Here is a 16,549-nt window from a genome sequence, read left to right on the forward strand (position 1 = left end):
TCATCTGGCATAAACCATTCATAGGAATCTGAACAAAATAATGTAATAGAATTGAACAATCAAACATGATTAATAATTTATAAAAACAGGTAACATTAAACTAGGGTGAATTTTGGACGACAAGCCACTGTTTTTTTTTTTTTTTTAATCACACTTTGAACCTTGCATCTTATTCAGTCTGGTTTTTATTTATTTTTATTTTTTTTAAATAGCCACCAGGGAGCATACTCCTGGTAAACAAAGAGACAGAAAAAACGATCAAAGTATGGATTTTGAATTTGAACTGTTATTTTACTCACCACCAGATGGCACTCTCAAACCAGTAAACACAATCAGGAATGTTACTGCTATGTTGGTGCGGTATTTTACCAATTTGAGTATGTTGGTGTTGTGTCGAAATTATGTTGGTACTGCTTTTATTCCTACAGTAAGGGATGAGTTGCTGTAACCAAACAGTGTGAAAAAAGATTTAGATAAAAAAAAAATTAAAAAAAAACATCTATGTACCATTTTCTACCTAAATATTTAATGTTACAACCTGCAGCTTTAAATTTAATGTTTAAAAACAGATTTTAATTTTTTGTTGCTGGGGCTTATAATCTGGTGAGTCTTATTTATAGTCCAACATTTATGGTATTTAGTATGAACAATTAAGTTGCAAGTGATCTCTTATGGTTATGATGTTGGAAGTGTTGGTTATTTTTACCTAAAAGCAAGTATTTCATTCTGCAAGGTGATTGATATAAGAGATTGATCAAAATACAGTAATCATATGTTCCATTTTGACTGACAATTTAAGAGACAGGAGTTTTTTTTCTTTTACCTGAGTTACATAAAAGGCACATACTCTCTAGATTCTAATCTTATTTGATGACACAGATGAACCTAATGCTGTAAGTGTTGAATTGAAGGCTGCAGACATATACATCAAAGTCCAAACGATTTTATTTTATTTTTCATTTCAATTTGATTCTGACATCATAGAAATACCCAATTGGTAACTTACAACCCCTGATTGGTTACTTATACCACACGTGTGCCTATAATACTGAAATGAGCCAGTCATGCTCAATTTAGCCCAGACAATTAATGCCTGATGTCCTTAAGACTACCGCTGGTTTGGAATTGGAGGATTGGTCAGCAGTTGAAGCCTATCATTTGCATGACAATTCGTAACAAAATGGTAACTCAAGTTATGAGGAAAGTTACCAATATGGTATAAATTTGTTGTTGTAACCAATGAATACAGGGTTTACCTCATTAAACCATTTTTATCCGGCTTACTTTTATAGCGTTTTTCCACGTTAGCTACTCAGAGAACTTTGCTCTGACTACATAGTGGGGTTCACTGCCTTGCTCAAATACACTTTGACATCATCACAGTAGTCAGGGGTCGAACTCACAGACTGCCACTGAGCCAAATTTTGAAGGTTTACACCACGTGACATAGGCATGACACCCAAATTGATCGTTAATAGCCTGACATTGATCAAAAACTGCCATATAAACCTTGGACATAAAAGCTGGAAATATTCTTGCACTTTAATATTATTCTTGACAAAGAAAACAAAATAAAAGCTATTAGTTTTCGAACGCTTGAAGGAACAAACTGCAGTACAGAGCCACTTGGCTTTTTTTTCCCCTATGAATCCAGAACGAGTCTATATCAGTTTCAAAATAGCACAGAATCAATATATAATCAGCACTTACTGTTTGTACAGTTGTTACTGTTTCTCTGGCCACAAATTCATTAAAAATAAAGGGTATTTTGCAACTTGTGGTGAGTGTAAGCACATATAAACTCCAGGCTAGTCGGCAGGCTGTGGTGGCCTGTCAAGTACATTACATCAGTGTATTTATTTTGACAAGTTCAGTGGCAGATGGGTTGCAGTCTCTAGGTGCATTTGCTTACTCTGCTTTCTTTACCTGCAGAGGTGTAAGCCGGTAACAAATAGTGTAAATTGCACATTGGCTTAGTTCACCAAAAATCCCCTTGTAGAAACAGCATGTCATAATTCATATATTGAAGATGATGATATCAGCAGCTATCGTGTTTGTTTTCAAAGGTGGAGAGGGCAGGGGATACGTCAGCATTTACTTACAGCTTTCAATTTCCAAGGTGCAGTTTTGTTCGTCAAGAGGGTATCTTCTCAGGTCCATCATGCAAGCCGCAGTCGTGGTTATTCTGGAGGGGAAAAGACAAACAAAACAAAAACACTTTGAAAAGGTTTAAAAAAATTTGACGAAGCCAGAGTAAAATGGAAGAGGACAGAATCCACTCATTTAGCAGGTGCATTATAAATAATGCAAAAATAATCCTAACTTCTCAATAAACCAATCTATTACACTCTTGTCTCCATAAAATTCATCATTAAAGTAAAACCATGCAATTGTTATGGCACTTTCTCTAATTCAAACACCACTCAGAAATAGCATCATCTATTTTGTTGTTTACTTTGTTTGACAGCAAAATGGCTGCCACATCTTGTGAATTGCAGTAAAATGTTGAGCACCTTCCCATTGTAACCTCCATTGGCAGTAATAATAAATACAGCTGCAGTGACATAACGTGGTCTGTTTAAACATTAAAAAAAAAAGGAACACTTAAAGTGACTGCGTAGAATTTAGTGCAACGATTCTGATGCACGTACACTACGACTGCCACTACAATATAATTACAAAACTATTCTTTTTTGGGGTATCCCTTAGCACAAAGATGGTAGCCAAACATGTCAGTCTACTGTTAGGCACTCGTGACCTATGAAATATGATTATAGATTATTGGACCTACAATCATGTGAAAATTAAAATTGATGTAATAGAACATATCTTTTTGCATATTACTGAACTCTATTGTGGGCTTTAAAACGAATGTTTTTTTGTTTTTTGTCACTAGATCTCACTAAAACTTGCTTACTGTCCCTTTAATACATCAAGATGCATTTGCTTTAGTTTCTATGGAAAAAAAAATCTTCAGCCACACAATGCAAAAGGTACTTTTTAAGTTAAACTGTGAAAATATCACTTTCATATTATTTTTCTCTTTAGAAACAACTATCAACTTTTAATGGATAATTGCCAATTAATGAACTTCACATACCAGTAAATTTTCAATTTTACAAATAGAATTCAATGGGGTGGAAATATTTTAAAAACCTATCCAAATCTCTAAAAATGTTTTGAAACATAAGCTGCACATAAGACAACCTTTGGCCCCAAATTGCATATTGTCTATACTGTATTTTGCATTCAGGCGCGTTTTTGTATAGTCTGTATAGCATTTCTGTATAGTCATTTTATTTCTTCTGTAAGCAAATGGTACAGTATGGCAGCTCAGCATGCAGCTGCATACGCAAAAGTGAAAAAAAAAAGCTCATTGACGCTATGTCAGAGGCCAGTAGCCCATTTTAGGGGGCGGTACATGATTTACATTTCTTTGATAATCATCCAAAATGTTATGCTTTCAAAGCATATTTTTAGCTCTATGCTCAAGCCTAAGTCATTGGCACATTTTTGTCGTCTTCCACTGATGCAGTCCCGAAACTTGCAAAATCGAGAACCACTGATGCTGATAATATCGGAAGGTAGGAGAAGTAGCCTAGTAAACGAAATGTGTGTGACCGGTGTGTGATATCTATTATTCACAATGACACTGAGCTGCATTCTGCTGCACAAGCATTCTGCTGCTCAGACTGCATTTGTTACCACTCCGCTGTGCTACACCTCCCTGCTGCCTTCACAGCAATCCTCCGCTGCTTGCATACAGCGGGGCAACACACCGCTGATACACTACGAGAGGAGATAACATCACACCTAATTACATTAATCGGAGAGGTCACTTGGCAATTAGACTTCCCGTGTAAAAAGTTGCAAACAAGCAACATCGCCATTAATAACTTCCGTTAGACTTTGTATGCATCGTATGCTGTACACAGCTACATACTCATAGCAAATGAAGCTAAGAATCCAAAATATAAACCAGTATAGTACTACGCTATTAGGTACACATGCACATTATAAATGTGAGCCTACCTAAAATTTAGCATTTCTCTGCCATAGAGGTGCAATGTGTTTATTATTGTGGTTGCTGATTGAGATGTTGTACAACTGCAGCTAATATAATTTAAGTATGATGCATTTCAGAGCACTACCATTTGAGTACATCAGTTCAAAAAAAATGCTTGAGGCATTTGTTCTTGCCCCAGATACCCACTTATCAGGGTACAGCCAATCGCAGTAACACTTGTTCATGCTCCACATGACAGTAAAATCCATCAGAAATGTGGAGAAGACCAATGTCAAAATAAACCTTAGTTTACCAAATAATACATGGAGATGAATTTCTTGGTATGCTCTTATTTTGACATTGTTGCTGGAAGCTTTCTTTCTATTGCTACTGTTGCACTCATTTCCCAATTCAAATGACACAGCTTTGTTCCAAAATCACGTGCAATCACCAATTCAGGGCGCTAAGTTTATTGGGCCAGCATTGACATAGGGCACCTGTTATCAGCGTTTACTGGCGGCTCGGGCTGCCTCTAGCATCAATTGGCTAAAAGTGCTGGAGTTCTTCATATAGGCTGGCATAACAGACATAATAATAACCTGACATAGTTGCTGTTTGTACTGATCACTTTTCAACAAACCATAACTTCAATTTGCTCTTTCAGCTGACAAATTTGTCTCATAGACCAGAATTAGTGGAGAAATTTGGAGGAGAAAAGGAGAGCACTCTAAATTGAAGCAAAATAAAAAAGATGATCATCACCACTGTATAAAAGTTCATAATTAGGTGGGGATTGGTTATTTGTCTTCCGTTTTTTTCAACAACTTGGTTCTAATTTTCTGTAGGATATCCTGATGCCCAAAATACATTGCTTCAGCTCTACAGCAAAATAAAAATCAAGTATCCGTAGGTAGCAAGTGAGGTAGTCATACCACAACTTCCTATGAACAAATTGAGATTCTTATCAACATTTTGATCATTATCTAGCCCAACTCTGCACATATTGCAGACTTGTATTGGAAAAAATAAAAAATAAAACCCTACAGTGGCAAGCAGCACATCCCAACATAGCAAGTAATAAAGACGTCGAGTAACTAACATAAGAACGAGGTATACCTACAGCATGTAATACAAAACATAAAATACCGAGATTGAAGAAAAGCAGAAGTAAGAGCCTCGCCGAAATATAAAAGACATTCTGTTTGTACAAACTACTGCGCCCGGTAGCACTGTGAATTAGAGAAAGCCTCGTAGCAACTTGGATTAATTGACAGAGAAAAATTCTTTGCCTCCTTGGCACTCAGAACAAAAGCTCACAATGAACGAAAACATGCTCGTATGTGACAGCTGAAAAATCAGGGGAGAGGCAACATTTGGTGTCTTAGTGTGAGGGTCAGGGATTTGGAGAAGCCAGTAGATATGGGTCTACAATGTTCAATCCAACTAGATATGGAGGGCGGCATCAAAGTCTGACATGAATTCTTGCCTTTGTGGAGAGGAAGGGCCTCTGAATGGTAGAAAGAAAAGAGGAGGCAAGTGTATATCTATTCATCAAGAATGCATTTTTTGTAACTGCCTCTAGTCTGGAGGTGGACTCCAGGCAAGGGAGACAGTGGCAGATGCATGAGCAACACTTCCGACACCAACACAGTCTGTGGCTGTAGCTTGCTTGCAGAGAGAATAGCAACACAAGTGAACACCACTGAAGTCTCTCAATGAAAAATAAAAACACACAGAAAATAACAATTGCCTTTGTATATACAAATTGGATACAAACAAAAACATCAAAATAAATCACTTTCTAGAGAACTAACATGTTAAATAATTTAACATACTTTTTTTTTTCACTTACAATGAGTGCCCAACCAGAAAACAGTCCTAATTATATATGTACATTATTTCATAAATGTCATTTCTTTGAAGTGATTTGATTGCTAAACCATTATGTTTTTTTAAAAAAAACAATAATATTTATAGTGTTTTGTGCGACTTCTGGTTCCTTTTAGTTAACTGTCCAGCAACATTGCAGCCTAATATATTTTTACACTACTATTTAAAATGTAAGCAAACAGAAAATGCTACTCAACTATGACACATGACACATTTAGATGAAATAGCATCTAAATAAAAACATTTCAAAAAGAAAATTGCTGGTCGAGTATTTTTAATAATCATAGCATTAGCATGTTTGGTAATAGTGTATGTTTCAAGCCTGCTAAATGCCTTGTTTTAGTGGGAAAAAAATGGTCTTGAGGACAGATCCAAGGTCTCAAAGTAACCATTATGCAAAGAGTGATAATAACAAACAAACACCTCTGCAGATGTTTGGAGGAAGAGCTAATGCCAGAATCCGTATCAACAAGATTCCCGTTTCGTGCAGCACACAATCAGCAGATGTGCAAAAGTGCAGGTGTAATCCCATTTTCTTCTGGCTCACATCCAATCTTCTCAGCTCATGATAGTACTTTTATGGCTCCGAAGGAAACTTGTGTAACCCGAGTGGTGCAGCTGGGAATGCTAATTCAGATTAAGAAGCAAGGGGTTTTGCGCCATTTTGACAGGGTCTTGATCCACTTTCTGCGATAGGAGATTCTCAGGGTATTCAATCGATCAAAACTGGACAGTTGTGGTGGTCTGAGAAGATGTTTTGGTAGCTCATTGGAGCAGGCTTCATTTCATGCACATGGACAGCGCAACGAGTGTTAGTCCAAATATTTATTTTGTAAATAGGCAATGTCCACACAGAAACCTAATTATACTTAGCAAATTTTGAGAGTGTATTTTACTCTGATAAGATGATGCAATTGGTTCCAATCTAAATAGAGGCAAATATACACAACTTATACTGGGACCAAATATTGTGTGTTCAGAGTGTAATGTACTCTAGAATTTATTGTGTATGGGTCAAAAATTCTCCAGTTTGAAGTAAAAAAAAAAAAAAGTCACTGACAACTTATTGGGTTATTCATTTATCCCCCAAATTTGTTGAAACAAATGTCAGATGAAACAACCCACAAAACCCATGAAATGATCCAATTATGGGTAAAAAAAACAAAACAAGTCAAGTCACTTTTAACTCGTTTATCCCTTTCAGTTTTGGTTATTAGTCCTCGACTATAGAAACTTGTTGTGACATCAATACTATAGTCACTCTCCTTTTGTGGTTAGGTTTCCTGGCTGACAAGTGCTTTAACATCATGCATTGTAATATTTAGTCGTCCTTACATTTCTTACCATTTTTTGTCTCCATCTGAGTAATCTGAGTGTGATGTGCACACTCAATGTCTCGTCATTTTTTAAACTTTTTTGTTTGTCTGTTTTTTCTGTGTTGAAAAAGCCAGGTTTTTAGTTGTGAAATTGATTAGCCTTTCACAGACCTCTTTGGGCAGAATGTTTTGTAATTTAAGGAGTAATTCATCTACTTTTACCTTCAGGCTTACATATCCTGGACAGAGAAGACAACCTGAACAGTATTCGATCGATCCATTGCCCTGAGAATACAACAGGCCTGGATGAATGAGTATCTTCCTCAGACATAGTACAGATATGAAAGCTATGAACGGTCCAGGAGAAGCATGGTAGCCAGTAGATTCCATGTTTTGTTGTTGTATGAGACATACTGAATTGGATCAGTGTAGAACAGATGTAACTTCCCTTGTCTCCGCAAATAAACTTCATTTGCACACAATATTTTAAGACCAAACACTATTTTTAACTGATGCAATTCTGAAGTCTTCTTCATGTTCGTCGACTGCTGAAATCAAAACACTAAAAGACAGTCCTGTTTCTTAGCTAGAAAAACAACATTTCATTCTGTTTCTTTCTCATTTGTTTTCGACTTTAACCCCCATGAGCCCCGTCAGAATTTAACCAAACGGCTGCTACAATATAAAACTGTCTTATGAGTAGGCGCCACATTTAGAGAACAGGGTAAGGGCAGACGAGAAAAAAAAAATTGACCAAGTTGGGTAGTTGACTGTAAAAATAGGTTGACTAAAAATATCCACCTCGAAGCTTTGCCTGAACCACACAAATATGCCCCATGGGGGTGGCGAGTCAAATAGGGTCTGGCATGAGGGAAATTAGAACAGTCCTCAAGCTGTGACATACATTGCAATTCTTGTCCTTATCAAACCTTTGTTATTCTGCCAGAAAATGTCCGACATTCGAAAACAGAAGCAGATTTGACCGGGCAAAATCATTGCTGCCTGTTCTCAATAGTGCCCAGCTATTGGCTAAATACCAGTACAGAATGTACAATGGTTCGCGTTCAAAGTCAGCTGGGATAAACTCCAGCTCTCTGAGAGAATAGAATAAACTGTCTAGAAAATTGGATGGTCCTAAAGTATAGTCTTGCGATTGCTAAAATGCATGTCAGTGACATTAGCTTTTGATCTCACTGACATCTGCAATCTCAGCGAAGTTCAAGATGCTAACTTGTGAATTAAAGCCATGCAAATGTTGAATATTCACCCTAAGGTTCAACTATTGGAGCATTGATATTGCATTTTTACTGTGGTGTACAGTTATAGCCTTCTAAAGAGTCATTCAAGGGAGAGAAAAAAAATCCTATTTCATCTCTTTCTTTGTCAGAACAAATTCAGTAATTCAGAGAGTCTGAACACTGATTGTCACATGAATAATTCATGCCCTCGTGTGATCTAAACCTTGTCACCACCATTTTATTCATAGAACAAAACATATTTCCTGCTTTATCTGCTCCTCTACAGCACTTTATTTTAGAGACTTGTGAAGAAAAGCACCTGAATTAATTCAGATTTGGAAGAAACCTCAGGATATTGTGTTAGTTTTAGCAGTCCCAAAGGAATCTTAGATAGCTGCATTTTTTTATTTACCCAACCGTCACAACGATTCTTGACATTAACCTAATTTTTCAGCCTTTTCTCAATTTTCTTGCCTCATTTTTTTGTGCTCAAATGGTACAATCTAATTTGAATACCATATTTTCAGAGCTGAACGTGTTCGCTTTCACTGCTTGATTTCCATATGTAACAGGGAAATATGGCATTACAGCATTTACATGCTCCGAATGTAATAGCAATATGCTAACAACAGCCACAAAAATAAACACATGGTTAAATTTTATGTTTGTTCACTGACAATGTCGATCCAAAAAAAAAAAAAATCAAACCAAAAATTTGCATGATTTTTATTGCTACAGTTTTTACATCTGTCATTTATATTGTAGCTAGTGAGTGATCATAATGTTTTTACCTCAGCCCGTACAAGACGGTCCCATCGGGGTGAAGTCGGATCATGCGGTTTTTAACCGTCACTCCATGAAGAAAAGACTTCTTATCATTTAGGAAGTAGGTGTCTGGGAGCCAAAGCTGGTCTGCGACACGGTTGTCCAGAGTCAAGTTGAGGTTCAGTTCACCATAGGCCAAACGCTTATCTCGCCAACTTTGCTGGAAATACATTGTGATGGTATAGTCCTGCAAAGTATGGAAACGGGATATCAATACACATACGGTATATACCAATACATACATACACACACATGCATACGACATACATATGACAAATATCTGCTTCATCCAAACTGGGATGTTTTTCTTTTGAACAAATCCCAGCGTTCTCTACCATGCCCACATGCACTCCTAAAAGGAATTTTCTTGGCTATTCTTTATGGCCATTTGATGTCTTCCATGTCGTCAAAACAAGTACAAAAAAGTACCTACATTACCTAGCACAGAAGTCCCCAACATTTATTACTCAGAGCTTATTTTAACTAGCTCCCACAGAAAATTGAATTCACTGAATTCAGGGCTATTTCACACATGTAAAAGATCTGTTTTCAGCCAAGTAATGTGTTTATGGTAGTAGCAAAAGCTTGGAAAAACTTTCACATTAACGTTACACACATTAAGCGGTCAGGAAGTTCAAAATGTTAACTCTTGAAAATGTACAACCCTGAACTTAAAGTCATTACAAGTCATAAAGCATCATCTACATTATAAAACTAACTAATAAAATGCAACGGTTTGCAAAGCTGTCATCATGACAAAAGAGTTGCCTTCTTTTGTAAAAACCCAAATCCAAAAAATTTTGGTTTGATTAAAATTGCTGACTTAAGCAAATGAGTCCTTGTGTGTGGCTGCATAGTCAATATGTTTTTACTATTAGCTTAAAATGCAAGGAAACAAATAAAAAAAAAATTAAGGAAGGGGTTTCCAAAGATTTGAGTGGTACTGACATTTAACATCTAAATACTCCTTTAATGTCACAAAAGAACAATAAATTTCAGATTTACAACACATTTAGAAAACCAACAATAGTCTGTACTTTGAATGAAGCAATTGATCTTTATTAATAATATTAAATATTACTCACCATGTTTACTTCTGAGATGGAATCGATGCTTGCTATGTTGATGCTCATCCCAACTATGACTGGAGCACCTGCGGAAACAGGAGGAGAAATTTACATCAAAAAACAAAAAAAAAAAAGAAAAAAAATGTTTGAATTTATTAAAACAAAGCATGCAATTTCTTTCTGTTGTGTGCATTTAAAGCTCAATTTTGCTCTTAATTAAGCAACAGTGATAATAAGAGATAAGGTTTTTTTGCATTGTTTACTACATAACTTTCTTTCATACAGTTTTTTTTTAAATTAATTTCAGGCACTTATTTTTTTCTGTTTTAGACAAAGCTATAACCCATATAAATGCTGGAAAAAGTAGTTAACAGTTGAAAGCTAACTCATATTGCTTTTTTGTCTGGTTAAGGTTTAAAAGGATACAGTTTTAGGTATGTTTATACAATTTTTATATAAAATCTTTTTATAGTCAGCACCTCAAGTTGGGGGGGGGGGGGGGGGGGGGTTGCGCAAAAAGTTTTCTATTTTGAGGCGGGACTTGGCAAAATATACTTGAGAAGTACTGCTTCAAATGCAGGAACATCACCTCTACTGTGCATGCTAAACTATTTCTTACACTGTTTATGCCATTTATGTGCAATATATGGCCAAGGAAGGAATTTGTGGCCCGTTGAACGTAGCAATACATTTTCACAAGCAAAAATGATTTTTGCAATAAATTAGCAATATATTTTCAAAAGCAAAAAGGATTTTCACTACTTATGGCACATATTTTGAACAAATCACAAGAATCATTTTCAATTTACTTCCTTGAAATTGTAATCTTACGATAGAATGTTATGTTTGTTTTGCCTCTGAATATACAGTACAGATGGAATTTGGCTGCTGTTCAGTTGAGGAGCAGCTATTTTCTGCCTGATTTATTTACCATATAAAATTTTTTTCAAACAACACGCTATTGAAAAAACACACGCACGATAGTCAAGTGGTTAATTTTAGCGTGATTTCCCTTGCATTGTTTGATAATTTTAAATATGGCTCTAGGAGGAAAATATTTGGACATCCTTGGTTAATGAAAATGATTATTGGCAATTTGCACATATAGAAGAACATGTAATAAGTTACTTGTGATTCTCGGTTACAGCAAAAAACAAAATTGTTTTGCTGCTGCTTAGAGAGCGTTCATAAAACAGAAGAATAAGATTCGCTACTCTGTGGGTCATGAAACAAGGTAAAAACATGCATTTATCCAGGCTAAAGTGTATGCTAGAAATTTATGTAAAGCAGCAGCAATAACAAACTATGCCTCATTTACATGATTGCAGTACATGTTGTAAACAGATATGCATAGCAAGTTGTTTACACGTACAATAAACACTTAAGCTCATTTAAATATTCAGACAACTTGTTTTACAAAGAGAATCCATTTGCAATGAACATGTAACAAACTTGCAAACAGCAGCTGACTTCATTTAAAATGAATCTTGCATATTGTTAAAAAAATAAAACGTTCTTGGTTTTGTATGGTGAAGACAATGCAGGCAGAGGATGGCATCTCAAAGCTATTTTCAAAATATTTCTAACATTTTTGCATTTGTTGCAGTATTGTTCTACATCATTACGATTGGAACAACAAATTATTACTTTTCGAGTGAGTATTGTAGCGTTGTGAAACAATATTTGCCCTCTTTTGGCATTCCAACAAAACAAAACAAAGAAAAAGATCAACTTCAAACAAAAAAATGTTATCACTAAAATAAAACAAAACAAAACAGATGCAATCACCAAAATGACATGGAAGCAAATGATGATTAAAAGAACACCACAAAAAAATGCAAAAACAACACAACAAACATCATCCTCATTTTTGCAGTGGTTTTTTTTTTGCCATTGTTTTTTTTTTTGCCTCATTTTTTTGTTTGGTGGTGTTCTGTCTTGTTGTCTTTGATTAAAAAAATAAATAAACAAAGGTCCAACAACCTACCGTATTTTGTCCATGTACTGTATTTGTAATTTGTCCAAAAACATTTGTCTAGTTTTCTGTCATAATACAGTAAAAACAGCCTGCAATACATGCTTCAATTGATGTCACAGAAAATAAATAACTTGGTTCCAGGATATCTCAACGGGGCCCTTTTCTTAGTTTTAATTAGCAGTCATCAAAAAATCCTGTGATAATCACACAAGACATGTTGTCTCATGTCCTATAATCCTACTTTCTCCCGCCGCCCTTGTCTTCCCATTTCTGAATGCCCTGAAGCTTTGTTATATTCCCTGACCCATCTCTTGCAAAACTGAAAAAAAGGAAGGGAAAACTAGTGTCATTTTCCATTGGGCTTTGAGAAAGCAACCAGTAAGTGTTTTCCCCAGAGATGTCAAAGTTCATTTCTTCGCGAGAAAACAGTCTCGCTCGCTGCATATTTTGATGCCACTCTCACATTGTTATGAGAATTTGTTCAAAATAAATTTGCTTGAGCTTCACTAATGGATTAATTGTTGACTTATTCTGAACAACAGCACTATCAAATATCAAAATTAATGTTTGAGTGAATACGTTTTGTGAGTCCAATTTGGCTTCTTTAAAATGTAAGTGCAGATAATCCACAAATCTAGAAAAATTCCTGAAAAGATAGAACAATATTAGAAAGAAAGAAAAGTATAGCATGTAAAGTATTAAGGGCTGAAGCTACTGTATCAAGTATTTTTGGTAACAGGATATTCTACTGGGAAAAAAAAAAAAACACTTGAATTGAATGTCTGAACTGGAAAAACATGTCTGGATTGTTGAAAACCATAAAGTCATTTATTTGGGTTGAACGTTTTTATTGAATGCTTTTTGTTTCTGATTCAAAAAGAAAAAATGTAGGGCTCCTGTCACAGCATTAAAAACAATAAACATAAATACATAAATAAGTAAATAAAAAGCGATATTTGCTGATACTGATAGAAATAACATAATAATAATAATAATAATAATAAAAACATACATATATATATATGTATGTTTATTATTATAATTATTATTATTATATCACATTTTATATATATATATATATATATATATATATATATATATATATTTTTTTTTTATATATATATATATATATATTTTTTAATTTAATTTAAAAAAATAAATTAATTTAATTTTAATTTAATTTAATTCATTTTTTTGGGGGGGTGAGGTGAAAAAGATTAATCCTATTTTAATTAAGTTCAATGGGGAACATTTATTTAAAACAAAACTCAATTGAGTTATTAGTTGCAAAACAACCAGCTTGATTATTGTTGTTGTTTTTGCTCTTATCCTTAGCCATATTGCTCTGAGCAGCCAGGAAATATGCATGCAACACTTTGGTGCGGTAATATAATTCTATGGCAATAATTTCCATTTTCTAGTCATATAATTCTCACAAATTTTCATTTGCTATCACCGGTTTACTTTCGTGGCAAATTTAGTGTCCACTATATTATTTTCTCAATAATTGTAAAATGCTCCGTATGCGTAGGTGCTGCACAATTCTAAATAAACCTCTTGTATGCAACAGACGTAAAAAGTGCCCACGCATGCAACGTCAGCCCAATTGTGATAAGTGCTGTCACGAGTTGTCGATAGTTGCTAATGTGGTTCCCGTTAGTCTGTCAAACAGTGAGTGTTGCTCATTTGGCCTGCACCCAGCCAAACACTAGATGCTTTCATTTGGACGGGCAAAATCGGCCAAAGCACACACGATACATTTGACGTGACCAATAACGATATACAAGATAAAAAGCCTTAGTATAAAGTTGGGCACATCTGGACAATCTTAAAATAATGTTGCCATTTATAAGCTTGTATTTTGACTGATAATGACTTACATTTCGGTCAAATTGAAATTCATGAGAGGTAGGCAAAATATGATAAGAATACAGCGAAATTATAATGTTTCATACATGTCTGCATGTGTGTTTGTGATTGATTGCTGAATACAAAGCATCATTAGACTGAGATCGAAGAATGGCTTCCCACTGCTTCGGACTTTAGTGGACACATCACGACACAGTATGTGTTCAGGTTAACAGTGTTTATTCTAGCCTCATGTAACACAATAAGTCTGCCATTTAGATAATTACAGGCTTTATCAGTTGTCAAGGGAGTGGAGTGTTCGTCTGCCAAGGGAGTGTTTGAATGAGAAAAAAAGGAGCTCAGGTTTGCGTGAATCCTTCATCACACTACTAACGTTGAACAGACGTCATGAGACAGAAAGCGTTTGTGCTCAAGAAAAAAGGATAGCTGGCGAGCCAAAGCCATGTAGTGAGACCACCCTGTAATCATTATTTTGTTTTTGATGAGACATTTTGGAATATCAAAGAATACTGCGTTCAAAAACTGCCATTAGTTGTGCCTCTTGTAGTGATGGGGATTCTAATTGCACTGCGGAATTAAAAAAAAATAAAATAAAATTACAGTCACAAGAGTGCGACTATTTAGATCAGTGGTGGCACTCTCAAGTTACCTAAAGGGCCACATGGAGGAACATATTTTAAAGTGGGCAGGACCGGCAAAATAATGAGATTTAATTTAAAAACTATTAGTGTGAAAATTCTCCTTTTATTGTCTAAAGACAGAAAGACAAATAGCAACAAAATATGCACAGCAAGTGAAATCTGGTTTAAGTGACGGTTTAAGCACGCAAAGAGTTCCAAAACATTTCGTAAACATCATCATCAAGCATCATGCATTCAATGATTCCAAGAGTCCTGCATGTCATGACGCTCACATTTTATGCAAATATGTACATGCTCAGTTGAATAGGCACCATATAGAGCATTTCAAATTGAGATTGAATTGTCATTTTTGAAATTTTCTTTCCCACTGAAAACACATTTGCCGGACAGAAAAGAAAACACCACTCTGCCTCTTATAATAAAAAAAAAAAAAAGAAAGAAAAAACTCAGAAAATAAACCTATTGCCTAGCAACAGAGGGCTCCATAGCAACTGTGCAGCATTTTCCCTACAGTGTTGCAAGAGAAGCATGATTTACCCAGTCGAGTGTATGTTTGCTTTTGTTTTCAATGGCGAATACACTCCTGAAAGCCTTTTTCTCAAGAATCCAACAAATGAAACAAGATATTGCGACAAATTCTTCCCCCGCGTTTAAAACAGTGTTTCACATCAATTATTTCTGCCTCAATAGAACGAGATGCAAGTAAAGAATGGCAGGAAAGCAATCTTAGCTCACACAGTCGAGAACCGAGACGACATGTTTGAAATCAACAGCTTTTCTTGTAACGCAGTTTGGACTATTGTGTGGCCAACAACACAAATGATTTAGTGGCCAACGTATTCAGATACAAATAAAGCCAGCTCGTTTGTGTTGCCTCAACTATACAAGAATCTGAGACAACTTGTAACAAAATGATCATCCATTTTCGTGCGATCATAATGGTCGCAGGTGAGCCGAAGCCTAACATCTCTTTGGTCAAGAGGCGCGGTACATCCTGTGCTGGTTGCCAGTCGATCACCTCAACAGTGAGTCAGATATGTGAAGAAAAAAAAATCTTGTTATCAATAATATGGCCTCAAAACATTAATCGAAATACTGTATACCTGAATACACTGAACAGCAAAGTCACCCACATGAAAAGGGAATTTCGCAAAATCAGATTCATCCCCCTTACAAGCATTGTACAAACAAACATAAAGTGTATGAAATGTTATTACACTAAATGGTAGTTACTGTTCGTTGACCTCAAATGGTAATCACTGGGGTGCTAATGCTAATCGCAATTTTAAACCGGTGAGCAAAGGCACATTTTTCAGTTAAAATTCATACGTATAGAAGATGATAAATAATAGGCAGTTAAAAAAAAAAAACAACTTTTAAAAAGTTTCCATAATGAAGAACCTATTCTCAATAACCCTCAAGAGGCTGGCTGTTCAAGTCCCCTGAGTTGGACACAAGTGGGTGGACATGGTGCTTAATTCATATTCCACAAATGCGAATTTAGGTCGGATTACAATGTTGAGACTCGAGGGCGACATAGAAAAAACAAATGATTTCACTTCCCCTTTAATCAATCAGGTTTTGGTTCCCTCCATATTTCATAGACTCTTCCAATATCATGCAAATAATTTTGGCTAAAGACTACCTGCAGAGTTCCCCTTGACCTGGTCGCCGTTTTATCGCAGTACCACCATATATACTGACAACGTACACAGCCTC

At 35.6% G+C, this 16,549-nt stretch overlaps 1 protein-coding gene across 2 annotated transcripts in view; it reads right to left on the reverse strand.

Moving 5' to 3' along the window:
- The window catches only part of gabrb4 (gamma-aminobutyric acid type A receptor subunit beta4), a 48,924-nt gene that overhangs the window by 12,104 nt on the left and 20,271 nt on the right, over positions 1 to 16,549 (reverse strand). For both annotated transcript variants that reach the window (XM_088441182.1, XM_088441181.1), the window contains exons 3-5: positions 10,361 to 10,428; positions 9,242 to 9,462; positions 2,103 to 2,185 (exon numbers count right to left, since the gene is read on the reverse strand). In XM_088441182.1, the coding sequence (XP_088297308.1) occupies positions 2,103 to 2,185; positions 9,242 to 9,462; positions 10,361 to 10,428 (372 nt within the window). The remainder of the gene's footprint in view (positions 1 to 2,102; positions 2,186 to 9,241; positions 9,463 to 10,360; positions 10,429 to 16,549) is intronic.

The sequence above is a fragment of the Hippichthys cyanospilos genome, chromosome 18 (assembly GCF_059441005.1).
Source record: "Hippichthys cyanospilos isolate Australia breed blue-spotted pipefish chromosome 18, RoL_Hcya_1.0, whole genome shotgun sequence".
Classification (NCBI taxonomy): domain Eukaryota; kingdom Metazoa; phylum Chordata; class Actinopteri; order Syngnathiformes; family Syngnathidae; genus Hippichthys; species Hippichthys cyanospilos.